This window comes from Colletotrichum navitas (genome assembly GCF_030913465.1).
Source record: "Colletotrichum navitas strain CBS 125086 chromosome Unknown LY79scaffold_7, whole genome shotgun sequence".
NCBI lineage: Eukaryota > Fungi > Ascomycota > Sordariomycetes > Glomerellales > Glomerellaceae > Colletotrichum > Colletotrichum navitas.
Genome location: NW_026850553.1, coordinates 1 through 17102, shown reverse-complemented (window position 1 = coordinate 17102; position 17102 = coordinate 1). Strand labels below are relative to the sequence as shown.

General features: G+C 55.4%; 7 protein-coding genes across 7 annotated transcripts; 1 reads left to right on the top strand and 6 right to left on the bottom strand.

The window, feature by feature from the left end:
- Positions 1–1426: 1426 nt before the first annotated feature.
- LY79DRAFT_666405 (uncharacterized protein) lies at positions 1427–1924 on the bottom strand (the record flags this gene model as incomplete). Its single annotated transcript, XM_060563217.1, has 2 exons — positions 1427–1533; positions 1657–1924. The coding sequence occupies 2 exons, from the start codon at positions 1922–1924 to the stop codon at positions 1427–1429; spliced, it is 375 nt and encodes a 124-aa protein (XP_060418326.1).
- A 1151-nt stretch (positions 1925–3075) lies between these two features.
- On the bottom strand, positions 3076–5347 carry LY79DRAFT_700510 (DEAD/DEAH box helicase). Its single transcript, XM_060564907.1, has 2 exons — positions 3727–5347; positions 3076–3632 (listed from the first exon to the last, which is right to left on the bottom strand). Exons 1-2 carry the CDS (start codon positions 5047–5049, stop codon positions 3126–3128), a joined length of 1830 nt encoding a protein of 609 aa, XP_060418325.1. The 5' UTR covers positions 5050–5347; the 3' UTR covers positions 3076–3125.
- Positions 5348–6601: 1254 nt separating this feature from the next.
- Positions 6602–8161, bottom strand: LY79DRAFT_587190 (6-phosphofructo-2-kinase; the record flags this gene model as incomplete). The annotated part of the gene is made up of 4 exons (XM_060560741.1): positions 6602–7120; positions 7175–7288; positions 7344–7933; positions 8056–8161. 4 exons carry the CDS (start codon positions 8159–8161, stop codon positions 6602–6604), a joined length of 1329 nt encoding a protein of 442 aa, XP_060418324.1.
- Positions 8162–10471: 2310 nt separating this feature from the next.
- Positions 10472–10865, bottom strand: LY79DRAFT_540287 (uncharacterized protein; the record flags this gene model as incomplete). Its single annotated transcript, XM_060556856.1, has 2 exons — positions 10666–10865; positions 10472–10584 (listed from the first exon to the last, which is right to left on the bottom strand). Coding segments are annotated over exons 1-2 (225 nt in total), but the record flags the coding sequence as incomplete, so codon positions are not given.
- Positions 10708–11422, bottom strand: LY79DRAFT_540283 (uncharacterized protein). The gene has a single exon (XM_060556855.1). The coding sequence runs from the start codon at positions 11325–11327 to the stop codon at positions 10890–10892; it is 438 nt and encodes a 145-aa protein (XP_060418322.1). The 5' UTR covers positions 11328–11422; the 3' UTR covers positions 10708–10889.
- Positions 11423–11859: 437 nt separating this feature from the next.
- On the bottom strand, positions 11860–13300 carry LY79DRAFT_576402 (eukaryotic aspartyl protease; the record flags this gene model as incomplete). The annotated part of the gene is made up of 2 exons (XM_060559791.1): positions 11860–12357; positions 12419–13300. The coding sequence occupies 2 exons, from the start codon at positions 13298–13300 to the stop codon at positions 11860–11862; spliced, it is 1380 nt and encodes a 459-aa protein (XP_060418321.1).
- A 1543-nt stretch (positions 13301–14843) lies between these two features.
- On the top strand, positions 14844–16726 carry LY79DRAFT_540279 (uncharacterized protein). The gene is made up of 2 exons (XM_060556854.1): positions 14844–15693; positions 15732–16726. The coding sequence occupies exons 1-2, from the start codon at positions 15245–15247 to the stop codon at positions 16417–16419; spliced, it is 1137 nt and encodes a 378-aa protein (XP_060418320.1). The 5' UTR covers positions 14844–15244; the 3' UTR covers positions 16420–16726.
- The last annotated feature ends 376 nt before the right edge of the window (positions 16727–17102 follow it).

Here is a 17102-nt window from a genome sequence, read left to right as displayed (position 1 = left end):
CAGTGTTGGGAAGGTAGGGTAGATGGGTAGGTAGGTACGACTGAACTAGCGTGGGTAGGCGGGAGGTAGGTGGGAGGTTGCTCTTGCTGGACAGGGACATGAAGTGGATAAGGCGGGCGGGGTGTCGAAAGAGGCATGGAAGGTACGCAGGGGTATCATGGATCCTTCCTGTCTAGCTCTGTGGCCTACAGTAGGTACGTCAAGGAAGGTACGTAAGTGTAGGTATTCGTGTCTTCGTATGTGTGTGCCTTGATAAATTACCGTAGGAATACGTCGATATTCCTACGTGTACCCGGGCAGGTACGTATGCATGCATGCATGTACTTGTACGTTAGATTAGGCGGACAAGCCTACTTCCATGTAGGTAAAGATACGTATCTCCAAAGCGGAGGGAGCTGCAGAGCTGCGGTGGCATGTGCAGAGAGGTGTTGTGTGGGAGATGATACAGAAGATTTGCTTTGCGCTCTGCTCCAAGACTAATTGAGTTCCGGTGGCGTCGTTCATCTTGTTGGGGAACACCAACCCACCCACATCCGGCCTTATTGGACCCTTTGCCTCGCATTGGTATGTAGTCCTGGTGGCACGAACCCAAACGAGACGACCACCACCTTTTTTTGTACGTAGGACACCCAGGTAATTTACAAGTCGGATCTCGGATGTGCGTTTTCACTTCTCCACGTAGGTAGTGTCCATCTACACCACCGTTGTACTACGGTACACTACACTACGTGGTACTTGTCCAGGGCAGACATACATCTGTGTGTGGCGACACAGATACGTGCGAGATACCAGATCCGCGAAGCACATGGCTCGATTCACTAGCGCGCTTAGCAGTGCCATGTGTCTGGATTTGCCTACGAGAACTGCAGGCCCCCCCTCCTCCATTGGAGAATGTCTTCTTCCTCAAACTACCCACCGGCGGCAGGTCATACTACCGGTATAGAAAAAGTCGGCTAACAAGAGCCAATGCCCTGCTGGGCAAAATCCCGCCAATCTCCTCTTACTCCTCTTGTTCCTCGTGTGCGCGAACCTCATCTGACCAACCAACCAAACCCCCAAAAAGCATGGACCGCCGATCCCCCTCCCCTCCTCCCCCCTCTCTCGGTGCTCTTTGCCCCACAATCTCGTCCGTCAATTAGCCGACGCCATTCGTCACTGCCGAACTGTCAGACCCGCATCTGTCATGCTGCATCCCGCAGACCGGAGATCCAACGCCATGACTTCCACCTCCTCCCGTCTCCATCATCATCATCATCGTCATCGTCGTCGTCGTCGTCGTCGCCATCGCCATCTTCATCGGTCCCAAGTGCTGTGTCGCTAAAACTTTTGCTGTTTCTTCCAGCGGGTATCATGTGTTTTCCCCCCTCGGCCAAGTTCCAAAAAGAGAAGAGAAGAAAGAAGAGCTCACTCCTGAGAGCGACTGCCCTCAATCATCTAGATCCAACGGTTTTGTCGAGGCGACAAGCTGCTCCAAGCCGAGAATGCTCGTCCTAACACCCACCGCTGTGCTTGCACCCTCTCGAGTCTGAACGCCTACACCGTCATCATCGTCAGCATCAATCGTTCTTTAGGTAGTTTCATCTTGCAGACAATCAATGCCCATGATCTCCATCATCATCACCGCCACAACCACCAGACATTGGAGCCCAAACTCACCCTTCTCCAGAGCCCGCAGCTCCCTCTCCCTCCTCATGCACGCACGACACCGACCACTCACCGGCCGCGTTGCCACCTTGGTCTTCTCCCTGCACATCGGGTCCGGGACCTCCCACGGCAGGATGTCAGGCAGGTGGATGGTATGGTCGAGGGTGAGGGCGACCGAGGCCCGGCCTGGTACGCCGCCCCGAGCTGAGACACACTTGAACGTGTTTTGGTACTGCCTGTGCATGCAGTCCTTGTGCATGGTATAGATGTAGGTGCACATGGCGACTGCAAGCCTATGTGCCTGCTTGGGCCGCCCTTGAGGTGAGGTGAAATGAGCTGATTAAAAGAAAGTGTTGCAACGGTAAGGCAACGTGTAGTGGTGGTGGTCGTCGTCAGGGAAGTTGCATTGGGTGCGGCGCAACACTGTGACGGTGGTGAATCCTGTTAATGACTGTTTTCTGTGGTAGAAAGACGGGATGTTGCCTTGTACGTTTGAGAATTTGCTTGCTGGATGGGTGAGAAAAGCTTCGTCTGTATGTGATGAGCTGCTCAACGTACGCAGTATCAGTTGCCTCTTTTTTTTTCTTCTTCTTCCTTTCTTCCTCCCTGCACCCTGTATTGTTCTCGCCTTGGCACAAAGAGAGAGAGATAGGGAGAGAGAGAGAAAGTAGCAGCAATCAAAGAAGGTAGGTTGCAAAAGATTGACGACCCTTGCTCCCCAGCAGCCTGCTGTTGACTTGAGAAAAGAAGAACAAGAAAAGAAAAGAACAGGAAAGAAAAAAAGAGAAGAAACAAATCCCTATCCCAAGTTGACCTGCTGGCAGAGCGGTGGTGTAAAGACGAGCAGACCAGACACACACCCTTCCAGGCAGGAGCCGGATGAGAGACCGTCCATGGCTGAGATGGTCAGAACGAGTACCAACGCGGCCGTGGCGGTGCCCGTGTAATACATATATACACACACATATACTTTTTTCTTTCTTGGCGCCCTCTCCTCCGAAGAAACGCCCTTGCTCGCGATATAGTTTATTTCATCGTCTCAGGTACGCGGGCGATTCCCCGACAGGGAACACGGGTGAAACGCCGAGAACAATGAGCTTAATTCAGTGTCCGACATCGGATCGTGGAGGGAATGGAGTACCCTTGGTTCCAGCGGCCTTCTTCTTATTTATATCCCGTCACATAGGTTTTCCTCTTTTCAAAACGTCCAGTTAGGATCAAGGCAGCCCGGGAGAAACCCCCCACCCCTCCACCCCCTGTGTGATGACGGATCGGAATCTTGTGCAAGTAGAAAGAAGAAATAAAACCCAGTCCTGATTGATTACCCTTTTTGACTATCATTTTTTGATGACGCGACGCCGTGCTGACCAAATCTATTCTCACAAGACCAAGCCATTTATGTTTCTCTCACTCCCCCGTCCCCCACCCCCCCCCACTCATCCATCATCTGTTCTCAGCCTCCGCCCCGACATTGGTATAATTCATCGCTTCTTGTAGAACCCCCCGGTGCCCTTCTCCTGCCTCGGCTGGCTGCCGTACGCCCGGCGGCCCTGCGTCTTCTTGTCGCGGCTCATGCTCGCGCCGACGGTGATGTCGACGCGCGGCGGCGTCGCGAAGCCGAAGCTCTTGGCCACCTTTGCGAGGTCCAGCTTGTTGACGTCGAAGACGGTGCGCAGCGAGTGGCTGGCGTACGCGTGCAGGTAGCTGCGGTAGCCGTCCTTGGCGCTCTTGTTGAGGTAGTAGTTCTGGCTGATGAGCTTCTCGAGCAGCGACTGGATGTTGGCGATCTTGTTGGCCGGGAAGTCGAACTCCACCACCGGCACCCGCGCCTCCTTGAGGTGCGTCAGGAACCCGACCTCGGACGGCTGCAGGAACATGAGGGACCGGCCCTTGCTGTTGGCCCCGCGCGCCGTCCGGCCCACGCGGTGGATGTAGTCGCGTGGGTCGTCGGGGGGGTCGACCTGGACGATCCAGTCCACTGCGGGGATCTAGGGGAATCATTAACATCAAAACTGGCAAGTCTTTTAGGGAAAGGGGGGCCGGGGGTTTGAAGGAGGAGGAGGAGGAGGAGGAGGGACTTACATCCAAACCACGGGCGGCAACGTCGGTGCAGATAAGGGTGCCCTGCTTGGCGTTGCAGAACTCGAAAAAGGTGTTGGTGCGCTTCTGCTGCTTCTGCTTGCCGTGCAGGTCCAGCACCGGCAGGTCGATGTAGTTGAGCAGCTCGGCGTGGTACTTGACCGAGTTGCAGGAGCTGAAGAAGACGATGACCTTCTTCTTGAGGTTGCGCTTGAGGAAGGAGAAGAGCAGCAGGAAGCGCTTGTCGGCGTCGCAGATGACGTAGCCCTGCTCGAGGTTCTCGACGGTGCTGTGCTGCTTCTGCTCGTCGACGTTGACGTACAGCGGGCCCGGCCGCAGCGAGATGCGCGCGAGGTCCTCGACCTTTGTCGTCTGCGTCGCCGAGAAGAGCATCGTCTGGCGGTCGTTCTTGGGCAGGATCTTGACGATCTGCCGCATCTCGTCCTCGAAACCGATCTCGAGGATGCGGTCCGCCTCGTCGATGACGAGCGACTTGAGGTTCTTGAAGACGAAGGGCGTGTTCTGCAGGTGGTCGAGCAGCCGGCCCGGCGTCGCGATCAGCAGGTTCACGCCCTTCTGCAGCTTGTCGGCCTCGGCGCGGCGGTTGGCGCCGCCGATGACGATGCCGTACGTCTGCGAGTGGTGCGCCATCAGCTCGCGCGCGACGCCAAAGATCTGCAGCGCCAGCTCGCGCGTCGGCGACACGACGATGACGCCCGTGCCGTTCCGCGGCTTGAACCGCAGCGCGTGCAGCATCTCGACGGCAGGGATGAGGAACGCGAGCGTCTTGCCCGACCCCGTCTTGGCCGCGCCGAGCACGTCCTTGCCGCTGAGCAGGGGCGGAATGCCCCGCCTCTGGATCTCCGTCATCTTGGTGAAGCCCATCTCCTTTATCGCCTTCATCGTCTTTTCTGACAGGTTCAGCTGTGCAAAGTCGTGCGCCTCGGCTCCCGCCACGGGCGGGAGCGTGAGGTTGTCGCGGTTGGGGATTTCGGAGCCGTCGGCATCGTCTGCCTTCTTGGCGGGGGGCTTGACGTCCTCGTCGAGGTCGGAGCCGTCGGCCTCGTCATCTTGCTGGTTCTCGGGTTCCTTGAAGTTTTCTGCGACGTCATCATCCTCCTCATCCTCCTCTTCTTCTTCTTGATCTTCGCTGCCGGCCTCGACCTCCTCCTCCTCATCGGATTCCGGCTCGGGCTCCTTGCTGCGCTTCACCTTCTTCGATTTTTGTGCGGGGGCGGCGGCGGGGGGCTCGGCGCGCTTCTTGCTCGAGACTTTGACGCCATTGGAGTCGCGGGACTTTCTCTTCTTTATCGTGGCGGAATCCATTGTGTCTGCTGCGGTGTTACAATGGGTTGGGTTTGCAAGATCCTGTACAGCGTAGCCGGACGAGAGAACCTTCACGATTTCCTGGGGAGCGGTACGGCGGTCGACCCTCGCCAGGAAATTTTCTTATCGGGGGTTAAGAAAATCTGGAGCTGGGCGATAGCGGAGGTGGATGATCCGTGCCGAGTGGACTGTGGTGCGGGGCAAAAGGTACGTACCAGGTGTCGAGAAATGCAGACAGACCTTTTGATGAATATAGTCGCTCTAAACCCCCATAAGTGGTCTAGATGTAATATCACGGTATGTAAAACCTGATACGGGGCACCTCTGACCTGTGCCGGATCTTGATATTTTAATACGGTATAGAATACCTGATAAGGCAGAGCAACGGCTGAATCTGACTTCACTTTAACGACGGCCTGGAGCGAAGACCTTTAGGCGCTGATACGTTGGCTGCATGCATGTCCTGGTCAGTATTCATGCCTAGACCTCAAGTCTTGGGACAAACAGATCTTGACTGACGGTGATATTGATATATCAAGAATAGTTCCTAATTTGAAACCTTGGCATCTGTCTGTCCTTCCCGGCCCTTGGCTAACCAAAAAGAGCATCATCATCAAACCCCTCCCGGTGTGTCGAGGCTGTTCCGATCTCATGGCAAAAAATTTGAAGAGGCCAGACTCACATGACTGTTTGGAATACAATCATGGCCTTAGAAGAAAAACTGACATTCTAATTCTGGTGCATACGCCAGAAATAGAGCAACATGGTAAGTATGAACGGATGACTCTCATGTTGGGCGCGAACCCCCCTCTACTCGATTACAGGCATGCAACGGTCGAAAGAATCGTCAGTACCTACAGCACACGCACGCCCCTCACAAACAGCAAACGAGTTAGGTCGTCATAAGGGAGAACCTAGGGAATTTGTCCCTCTGTCATGTCACGACAGCCCCCCTCGTCCCGTCCCGAACCTTTGTTCCAGTGTACGGTTGTGCATGCTACCGCCTCAATCTTGGAATGCATTTTTGTACCCTACTGCCCTATGTGGTGTGGTGTCAAATCCCAAATTGTCCCAAGGGTTATCACAAGACCCTAATGCAAGAGCGAAGCAAAGCAATGTGAATGCCGGATCAGGATCGCGATAGGACTGCGGAACTCTGGAGCGAGTATCCGTGGTGCCTTTGTTGATTGGCTGATCCCGCAAAACGAGGAACAAGTTTGTAGTTTCATCGAGAATGGATGTTGGACATGCCCATCTTGATATGCCATCATCCCTCACCCCCCCGCGTTTTGTCGCCTAGTAGCCCCTGTGTGCGTATCAACAAGTTTTTATGTCGTCCTGAACGCCGCCGTTGTTAAACTGGTATGAAAATGCCGAAAGAAGTGGGGTTTGGAAACATTGATCGTCGTCAAAGAGAAAAGGAAATTCTTCCTGAGCTGGTGGTTTTCCAGCGTTTTGTGACCGGTGCGTCGCGTTCCGCGTTTCCTCAAGTTCCTAGACTGCCATTCAGCAAGTCGTTCCTCGTCAAATCACCACTCTGAGCCAGAGATCTTCACATACACTCCGCTACCGGGTTCTCGTGCTTGGCAGTGGAGCCCTTGCCGCGCCAGGTGCTGACTGCCGGGATGTTGGCTTCGTAGCGCACCTCTTCGGTTCCGTAGGCGCGAGGGGTGAGCTTGATGAGCGTGTGTAGCGGCACGTTCATCCAAGGGCTGTCGGTCTGGTTCTTGTTCATGAAGTAGGCGTAGATGCAGCGCAGCACGGCCTGGTGGGTGACGATGAGGATGTCCTCGCTGCGCTCCAGCTCCATGATGATGGGCTCCAGACGGATGACCACATCGCGGTACGACTCACCGCCGCGGTAGCGGTAGTTGTACTTGTCCTCGTCGCGAGCGGCAAAGTCCTCCGGGAAATGATCCTTGATTTCCTGGTAGGTAAGGCCGTCGCAGACGCCAGAGTCGAGCTCGTCGAGCGCCTTCCACTGCAGCTGGTTGTAATCAGAGGGGAGGAAGCGAGCAGTGGCAATGGTCCGCTTGAGCGTAGAGGTCCAGACAGTCAGGGGGCGGTCATCCTGCGGTCTTTGTCAGCAGGCGGCAGGTGGAAATCAGACGAAGGAGCAACTTACACCGACCGACTTGCGGACGAGCTCCGGAAGCTTTCGGGCGTACTGCTCGCCGCGGGGAGAAAGCGTGGTGTCGCCGCCAATGCGACCATCCAGGTTGTACATGGACTCTCCGTGCTGTTCAGTGTTAGCAGACAGGCTCGTCAACGGAAAATACACAGCAAGCACTTACTCTCGACAGCCAAATGGAGCGAGGCCGGATGTGGAGGTTCATAAGGTAGTATACGACGCGACTCTGGAGGTAGTCTTGGATGCGGTTGATGATGACCTGCTTGCCGACGTCCATGATCTTGAGGTAGGTGTACTCGTTCTCGTCACCGTCCTCGTCGAGCGTCTTGTAGACCTTTTCGTAGTTGCGGATGCGGTTGCGGAAGTCGAGGGCAGCCTCCTCGGGGTCCTGGCCCTCGTAGTCGGGCGAAGTGGTCTTGACGTCCCGGATGTTGGCCATGATGAGGTTCTCGTCGTCGCACTTGCTCTCAACGAAGAGAACCTCGACGCCCTCCCTGGTGCAGATGTCGAGAACCCACTTGCGGCGCTCCTTGGTAGAGTTCGTGGCATCCAGGATGCCAATGACACCGCCTTGGCGGAACCAAGCCAGCATGTCCTCGATGGCCTTTTCGGCGGCGGCGCGACGTCTGCGCTCACCTTCGGTGTTGTGGATGTCAAAGAAGTCCGCCGAGGGGTGGGCGTCCTCCTTGCGACGGTAGCTGCCGACGTTGAAGGTCTTGGCCTTGATCGAGAGCCAGCCGAGATAGCGTTGCGCTGATGAGAACGAGTCAGCGTTGAACCCTCGCTGTTTTTGACGCGCAAAGCGCTCTGCAAAAGACGCGGGGTCCGCGTACCAAGGTCCCAAGGGGAAGCCTAAGCCTGGGTTTATTACTCACCTTTTTGAGCAATGAAGCTCTTGCCCCGAGCGGGCAGGCCGACCATGACGACACATATCTTGGTATCCTCCACCTGGACGCCCACACCGTTAGTCTTGGCAGGCATCTTTGATGGGGGTAGGTAGTCTTGGTTGTTTGGTGTGTTGGGTGGAAGTTGCTACGCCGAGACAAAAAAAGAAGAAGGGGAGCAAAACAGGCGAGGCGCCCATGAGAAAAGAAGAGGGCCTGGTTGAGTGGCAAGACAGGGGAAATCGTGGTGGAAGGCAGACTGCTCGCGTGATGCTCCCGGCCGTGGCAATAGTTCTATGCCCAAAAAGGCGGGACCCCTTCGGGTGTTGACTTTTGGGGGCGGGTGCGGTGACTTGGGGGCCGGGGTGGATGTACTCTCTCCACCACAGAACCACCAAGACAAGGCTCGGGCAGACCCTGTGAAAGAGCTACTAGCAGGGGTTGGTATCAATGGGGCAGCGGGCCGGTAGGTTGCAAAAACAGGTGAGTAAGGGCTGTTTGCATGTGCATGTGTTTGGTATTTGTATATGTATGTGTAGGTGTGTAGGTGTAAGAAGATGCAGGTTGCCTCCGTGGTTGCACAGGTTTTTGGGGGGTGATGTATGAGGAGAAGAGCAGCAATGTGACGTTGTCTGAACTGAGGCCAAGGTGAAAGTGGAGGTAATATAGAGCAATGAGAGGGTGAGTAGCGTGCACGACGCTACAAATGTGCGAAGAGGATTGAGAGAAAGGTAGGTAAAACGTACGTAAAAGGGGAGAGGGAAGGGGGAGGGGAAGAAAGGACGCCGAGAGAGCATCCCGAGGAACAAAACAGAATAGGTAGCTCGGAGCCAACTTGGCCACCAGCAAAGGGCAGAAAGCACATGTCCAAAGTGGTGGTGATAGCCAAGCTGGACTTGGTCGAAGGTGCTATAGCTCTCAAGAACACCAAGACCAGCTGCTGCAACGGTGAGTCGACAGACAGAAAACAAGCGACTAGCTCATCTCACATCCATCCAGGCCAGGCGGACCCAACTCGACTCGGATATCGAACCCGCTTGCAGGAAAACAAACTGACGAAACTCGTGCGCACCGGCTAACAACGTTGACGCGGCCTTCAGAGCATTCGACACATGCGCGCGTTGAGTCGACCATTGGCGATGCAATTGGCATGACAATTGGCCCATTCCGGGAAGCTTCGCCCAAGTCCGATCGCAGTTCGATCATGAAAGCCAATAAAAAGTCATCTCGTTACTCTTGACTTCCTGTCCGCTGGTCCGTAACGCACATCCACACCCACAAACGCCACGGCTCTTCCCCAGTGGGCGGCTCGTGGATGACGGGTGCATGCGCCGAGGGCCAGGGACTTGGCTCGGCACAGCATTGCGTGGAATGGCAGAGTCCGGTCGCCTTCTCTCTCAGCTCCTCATCCGTCGTCAGCCAGGTCAGGTCAGGTCAGGTCAGGTCAGGTCAAATCAAGCCTGTCCACCCCTCCACGACCCCATCCCAACTCCAATCCTCCCCATTCGATGCCCCTCATTTTCGTGTCGTGTGCCCGCCTTCCCCCCGAGCCCCTGGTCCGGTTCAGCCTAGCCAGAGAGAGAAAGGTTTGGCTGCAAAGGTCCAGCTCCAATGCCACGTCCATCCCCGCATTGATGGGGGACATCGTGCATCCGAATCCTTTTGCAGAGCTTGCCAGCCAGCTCTCTGCTCCGATGCCCACCTCCAAGCTCGTGGCTCTCACCGAGCACAACCGAGGTACGGTAGGTGGGCATCAGCCCACGCCAAAAAAAGACTCCAATCTGACTCGCCAGCCATAGCCGGACCCGTCACATCAAACATCGGAATTGGTGAACTACCTCTCCCAATGACGACGGCGCAAGCGCAAACCCCTCTCGTTGCCGAGGAATGCAATGGAGTTCCAAATCCCAAAGCCACACTCGTTGTCAGAGACATAAGTTAGGAGCTCGCGTGCATTCCTTTCCCCCGTTCGCGACAGCTGTGTCATTCGCATTCGCTCCCGGCCAATGCCCGTCGTCCTTCCGGCCATTTCCGGCTACTGAAATCCTTCAACATACCAAGTTGCCGACTTATTCATCGCCCACGAAGCAATGTCTTCGAGACCGCAACGCGACACAACTTTTTCTGATTTCTCACAACGTGAAGAAAAAAGAAGAAGAAAAAAACGGAATCTTGACCCATTTCTCGTTTTGCCTCCCAGGCCTCTCATAGCTCTCCATGAACATGAACAAGGTCAACGCCCACTAGCAGCTGACCCCGACCCCCACGGAGGCTGCCAGGGGTTAGGGAAATCACCCGGGAAAAAGTCTTCTGACCTTGAACGCGGAGTGGACTGCCGCTGCACTTGCTAAGAAACTCTCTCGAGATGGCAGGGGGGGGGAATTCGCTTTTTTTCTTCTTTTGTTACAGCCAAAGCCCGGCACCAAACCAGCAAGTCCAGGCGTCTGGACTCTCGGAACCAGCAAACCGGCACCGTTGCCAGATCGCATCGAGCCCCAGGTGTGGTACTGACCGACACCCCTGCGTGATTATTCACACCGCCAGAGACCAACAAGCACGGAACCGATTGGGTGCGAAAAGGAGGAAGAAAAATCAAGTCACTTGACGATGGCCCGCAACCCTGCAAGCCAAGCGGCAGGCTGCAAAGCACTGCTGCGGCAACGCAGACTGGCCGGCAAAAGTACAAATCGCAACGATCAAAAGAAAACGTCATGATAAGGCACACACACACACACACACACTCGGTCAGAGGGAAAGGAAACACGTTCGTCCGTACCTTGCTAAAGCTCCAGGTGTGCTGTCTCCGAGGCGGGCGCTTGGCGTCCTCAGCGCCTGCCGGGATTACTCCGATGCCCATGATGGATGCGTTTGAACCGAGGGAAGGCTGTACTTCGCAGTCGCCGAGAATTTATTCGGTGACTTGGTACGGTTTGAAGAGATACTGCTTCTATCTTCTCTTTGTCTTTCTTCCTTGCTAAGGCGTTGCCGAGCACGGGGGGTATCGGAGGGGAGCGGAAGATCGGTACAGCGACTGCCGAACTGGGGGGGCGACGCGAAGAGATCGTAGCAACGGAGACGGCGCTGGGAGACGGGATGAGAGAATACGGGTTCAAAAACAGAAAGGTATGACTGCTCCCGATGGTAAGAGCGACGCTTTGAGGTGAGTTGGCGAGAGTGAGAGAGAGAAAAGAGAGAAAGAGAGGGGTGTGAAGGGCTTGAATCGCGAGTCCTATCGATTCAAGTGGCAGAAACGATTGAGCCATCAGTAAGGGTGAGTGAGGTAGGTCACCGTAAGTCACAGCAGAAGAATCCTTATCGATAAGCACCCGACGAGCAGCAGCCGCAGCAGCAGCAGCAGTACCCTAGCCAAAGTGGGATAGGACCCTCCGCCATTGCCACTTCCGATAAGTCCCGACTGAAGCATTGGTTTCAGCGGCGTCCACTGTGGAGCTAAACCTCCAAAACCACTTCATCTGGTTTGACGCACCCTGGAACTTGATGGCAAGGCACAACTGCCTAGGCGTCTGTCAGGAGGTTGGCGATCAAGCTTTGGCTCAGACTTTGTGGTAGCAGACTGAGTTGAGCTGTCAACGAAAGCATGAGCCAGGCGGCCTTCATTACACAGAACCCTATCTCACAGCTAACAACCCCCCTTTCTCTCTCTGTCTGGCGAAACAAATGTTTTCCGGTCATCTTGACCCAGTGATACTTCCCAGCAAATCAGTTGCCTGTCACATCGGTGTCCGCTTTGGTGGGCACGAGTCCCTTATACACGACCAACAGACCGGTCATCATCTACTTCTCGGGCAGCTGAGGCGTTGGTCCAAACGTATCTCGCCCATAGAAACGCATCTGACCGGCCCCAACGTCGAAATAGGCTTCGACATTGTGCAAGAAGACGGTACCGAGAATATACGGCCCCGTGCCGCCCGTAGTGATACCAATCTGGCAATATCCCGTGAGTGGGTCAACAAGGCCGGGGTATATAAGGTCCACGGGATTGATGAAGAAGCTTGCTCCCTCGATGACGACAGCAATCTTGGGAGCGATTGCATGGCAAGGAGCAAAATATCCGCCGTATTGGAACAGGTAGACGGCGCTGGGGGAGAAGGACCGGGCGATGGCTTCGGCAATAGGCGGAGGCACGTACATGAGCGTAGTCCCAGTGTCGACAAGGTAGAGGAACCTTCTCGTGTCCGAGGTCGATCCCCAGCGGATGCCGTCGACAAGGACAGTGTAGTATGAGTACTGCCAGCTGCCTGTGGGTCGATGCGGATTGATGGTGGTCTTTCGCTCGTCAGCTAGCGCCAGGCAAATGAATGGAAAGGGCATGGAAACTCGCATGGAAACTCACAATGATGAGGCTGGTGTACGCTGTGGGACCGTCGACTGGCAGACCGGTGCGGCCACCCCACGCGACAAGGCCGCTGGAGTTGCGGACAAGAGAGACGCTAAAGGAATCGGCAGACAGCCCCTGCTGGACCATGCTGGTGAAGAAGGGAGAGTACGGGACTTGGAAGGCAGGGCGGTCCTCGTCCATATCGCCCATGAAGGCGCTGGTAAGGGAGGAGAAGGCCAGTCCGAGGATGCCGTTCGTGTAGTTGTTGCCCATCCAGTACGTCTTGTTGGCGAGGCCGACCTGTTGCTGCTGAACGGTAATGCCGGCCACCCCGATGTCGCTGAAACCCATAGGGCCAGACACTCGCTCCCCAGAGCCGTAGCTCAAGGTGAAGTGGAGGTCCTCAGCAGGACCGTACTTGAAGCCGTCAATCTTGCTCGGGCCAAAGCCACAGGCCTCCTGGGAGTAGGCTGCTGTGCCGGCCAAGTTGGTGCAGGTGAAGTTGGAAGCAGTGACCCAAGTATCACTGCTGCCGGTATCGAGTATCATATTGACGGGCTGACCGTCCCAGGTGACCTCGACAGCGTACTGGGTCCCATAAGGGGAGAGAGCCGTGATGTTCTGATAAGCGGCCGAGAGACCTCGTGGCTGGGCTGCTCCAAGGGCAGTGGCGGCATTGCGGCCATCAATTTTGATACGGAATGGCTTGAGGGCCTGAACGCGGCCAGAGACCTCATCAGGAGCAGCCTCACGGAAGGCTTTGATACGCTGAAAGTTGACGCCTTTGAGAGGGCTCTTGATCTCGACGCCGATGCGATGTCTATCTTTGGCCAAGGCGACACTAGCCGACAGCGAGCCGAAGCCCAGCAGTGATGAGACAAGTATGGCAATCTTCATGTTGCGCTGTCGAAATTGAAGATGGAACGAGTGTAGTTGAAAAGGAGCGATTGATGGAGTAGGAGGGAGAGCAGGAAAGGCAAGGTGTAGCTTCTGCCTCGGGTTAAGAGGGGGAAAAGAAAGGGGGGTCAATTTCGAGATGTTTGCAAAAAGAAGATTAGAGAAAGGTGAGAACGAGTAGGGAAGATGAAGAGCCGAAGAAGGGGCAATGGTCGTCTGTGACAGACGCACGATGCCGAGAGGAAGGAGCAGCGGGTTGCCGTCGAGACAGGTCGACCCTTCCTAGTAGGTAGGTAGCTCTTGACTTTCATTCGCGGCTTCCCTTAAGAGAATATGTGGCTCAAGGATGACATGTGTTGTCTACGTACCTCATCCATCTCCTTGGGCAAGAGCTGGAAGGAGAAGGAGGTAGGCGCCCTCGTAGACAAGAAGGGAAGCTGCCGTCAATCTCGTTTATCCGGGCCGTCGCTTCTGCTTCTGTGTTTGCGAACCTCACACTCACGGAAAGAGCCTGCCGGGTCTTTGACTGAGTATACAGTTCAGAAGGTACGAGTCTCTTTCGGTCCGTTGGTGTTCTCCGGTTTGGACATGGCTACTCTTCCGGCCTTTGCGCATGGCGGGGGACCGAGTGAAGCTCAATCATTGTCAAGATACCTACGTCGGGTATACTGCCTTTTCTGATACGACGTCTTCCCGTCGCGTCCTACGTCCTGCAACGACTCGACTTTCCAGGCGGGCTCAGGCTGCAATGAGGGGAAATTTCCCTGGCGTACAAGTACCGTCAACTCAGTCTCTGGTTTGTGATATACTGATGCGGGCAGCATATTTTCGAAATAGGGGGAATTGGAAACCTCACTTCTTCATCCATGTCTCTGACTAAAGTTATTACGGAGTCGCCGTATCTGCAAACTGCCAGACTTTTACAAGCTGACAGGAGTCTCCCACGGACGCCTGCAGCCGTCGTCCCATGTGTCGTTCCAGGTACGGGTGGCACAAGACACGTTCATCCGGAAACCGGCTATTTCATCAGGCAAACACCTCCAAGCCAGCTACCGCCGAGGGAGTCTTCCTTGAAGTGGTCTCGAGGGCTTTTGGCAACCTGCCACGCAAATTTCCTAGCCCGTATGTGTTGCCTATGCTGTGCCTAGGTGGCCAACCGTTGTGACTCGCTGCCGCTGCCACCAATGGTACTTCCTCCCAGCCGAATGAACGGTGACAGGCGGTTCTGGGTTGACGAGCCCCTTGCCTGGTACGAGAGATAAGCCTGGATGTTACGGCTGTCACCACGACGGACTGTATATGCAGAGAGTGGAAGCTGTCGACAGTGGGTTGAAACTCTCATCAGCAGGATAAAAGGCCACTGGTTTGGTATCCCAGCTTACGAGACTTGAGCAGACAAAGAAGTGCTGACAATTCCAGCCGTGAAAACGTGGCTGGCTTGCCGCCAAGAATCGGAGCCGTAATCCCACCGCCGGCCCGTTGGCTTTGTTGTTCCTGCATCACTCCGTAGTCAGCGGCCCCTCTTCAACAAGCTCTTCTAACACAACACAATTCAGCCAAGAAACTGATAGGAAGTCTAGGGATTCTTCAAGATGCGGTTGAGGTAGCGGTGCACGGTGCATCAGCGACTGAAACCGAGGCACTTCCTGAAAGGGAAACCCAGCTAACCTTGACATGATGACGACAAGACCTACAAATAGGGCTGAGGATGCACGGCCTAAGCAAGCAAAGCTCCTCGGTTACCTGTCCTCCCAACTGTTTCCCACTACTTCATTCTCGGCCTCACTCACCTCTCCCCATTCACTCCCTCCCTCGTCGGCTATTGGCACTGCAACCCACCAGCGAGATTCACCTGAAAGTTTTCTTTGACAGATCCTACACGTGTAAGAAGCTTTCTTTGGGCACATCACACGCCAAACCAAAAAAGAATAGAAAAAGTTCACCATGGCATCAAACCAGCCCGCCGACGCGTCCGGGCCCCTGCCCGCCATGCAGGAGCTCTCGCCGACGACATTCCTGTACAACCCGCCCTCGGCGGTGCTGGACCCGAACTCGCCCAAACTCATCGCTATCTTCAGCTGGATGTCGGCCCAGGACAACCACATTGCAAAGTACACGTCGCGCTACATGGCCCTTTACCCCTCCGCCAGCATCCTCCTCGTCAAGTGCCCCTTCATTCACACCCTCTCCGCCCGCATCTCCAAGCGCGAGATCAAGCCGGCCGTTCCGGTTATCCGGGCCCTGGCCGACTCCACCCCGCCCTCCGAGGCCCGGCCCCAGCTGCTGCTCCACGTCTTCTCCAACGGCGGCGCCACCAACTTTGCAAAGTTCCTCGACATGTACGCCGACGCCGACCGCGCCGGCCGCCTGGCGCTGCCCCCGCACGTCACGCTGTACGACTCCTGCCCGGGGGGTTCCACTGGATGCGCAGCTACCGCGCCCTCTCGGCGTCGATGCCGAGGGTCCTCGCGCCCCTAGCGCACGTCTTCATCGGCTTGTTCTGGTTGCTCCACGTTCCCTTCGGGCGGCGCGGCTTCTTTGGCAAGATGTGGGCCACTCTGAGGCAGAAGGCGCTGCTGGCGAGCGAGAAGCGGCGGGCCTACCTGTACAGCAAAGAGGACCGGATGATCCACTGGACCGACGTTGAAAAACACGCCGAGGAGTCTAGGCAGGTTGGCTTCAAGGTCAGGACGGAGAGGTTTGAGGGGAGCCAGCACGTCGCGCACTCAAAGCTGAACCCGCCGAGGTACTGGGGGTTGGTCAAGGAGGTGTGGGGCGAGGACCTGAAGAAGGCCGAGCCACTGCTAAAGCATGATGAGGCCGCCTCGGAGCCATCAAAGACGGCGCCGGAGCCCGAAGCGCCAAGGTTTACCCCGGAACTGGCAAAGACCACAATAGAATCTGAACCGCCAAACTTCACTCCCGAACAGCCAATTAGCACGGTGGAAGCTAGAGCGCCAGAGGCGGCTCCGGCACCGGCACTTGCTCCGACAATGCCCGCTCCGGTGCCTGTCAAGCCTGCGCCGCAACCCGAAGCCGCAAAGGCTGCTCCGCCGCCGCCAGAGGTGAAGCCGCCCAGGCCGAAGAAGGCCCCGACGCCGCCCCCGACAATTCAATGACGGCTTTCAGTGATTCTCTCTGAGATAGTTCCGTGAGTTTGTAGATACTTGTAGGATAGACTGGTAATTCTTTAGGTATACACTCTAGACCTTGCGTCGCTATTTTTATACTTCCCTGTCTTTATTCGCGAAATGATGTAAAGTGCGTTTGCAGGCTTCATGCAAATTTGTGTTCATGGTGTCTTCGCTGCGAGATGTTAAAGGGAGCGTAGAACTGGCTAATGAGAGGCCGAGAACGCCAGCCAAAAGCTAAGCCACGTACCTGCCTGCCCCCTGTTGGCCTCTTTTCACTGGCTAATATGCATGCGCGACTTCGTGTAGCCTACAGGAAAGCCTAACAGTCTACAGGAGCTTTAATGGCTATTGTTGTTAAAGTACGTTACACGTATATACGGCGATAATCCTTGTTCAATTAATTGATACTGTCGTGTGTGTATCTAGACTGGCGTTGCCCCTTAGATGTCTATTGCCTAAGGCAAAATGTGTTAAAGTACGTATAAACAGCAGTAATCCTTGTTTAATTAATCATTGTTCTTTCATGTATCTAGGCTGGCGTAACACCTCAGATGTCTGTTGCCTAAAAGTAAATGCGCGTGCTATCAGATTTCCCTTATTTAGCCAGGGAACTCCTATCCTGAATATGTTAACAACTTTCCCTACGCTCTAACACCTGCTGTGCGAAG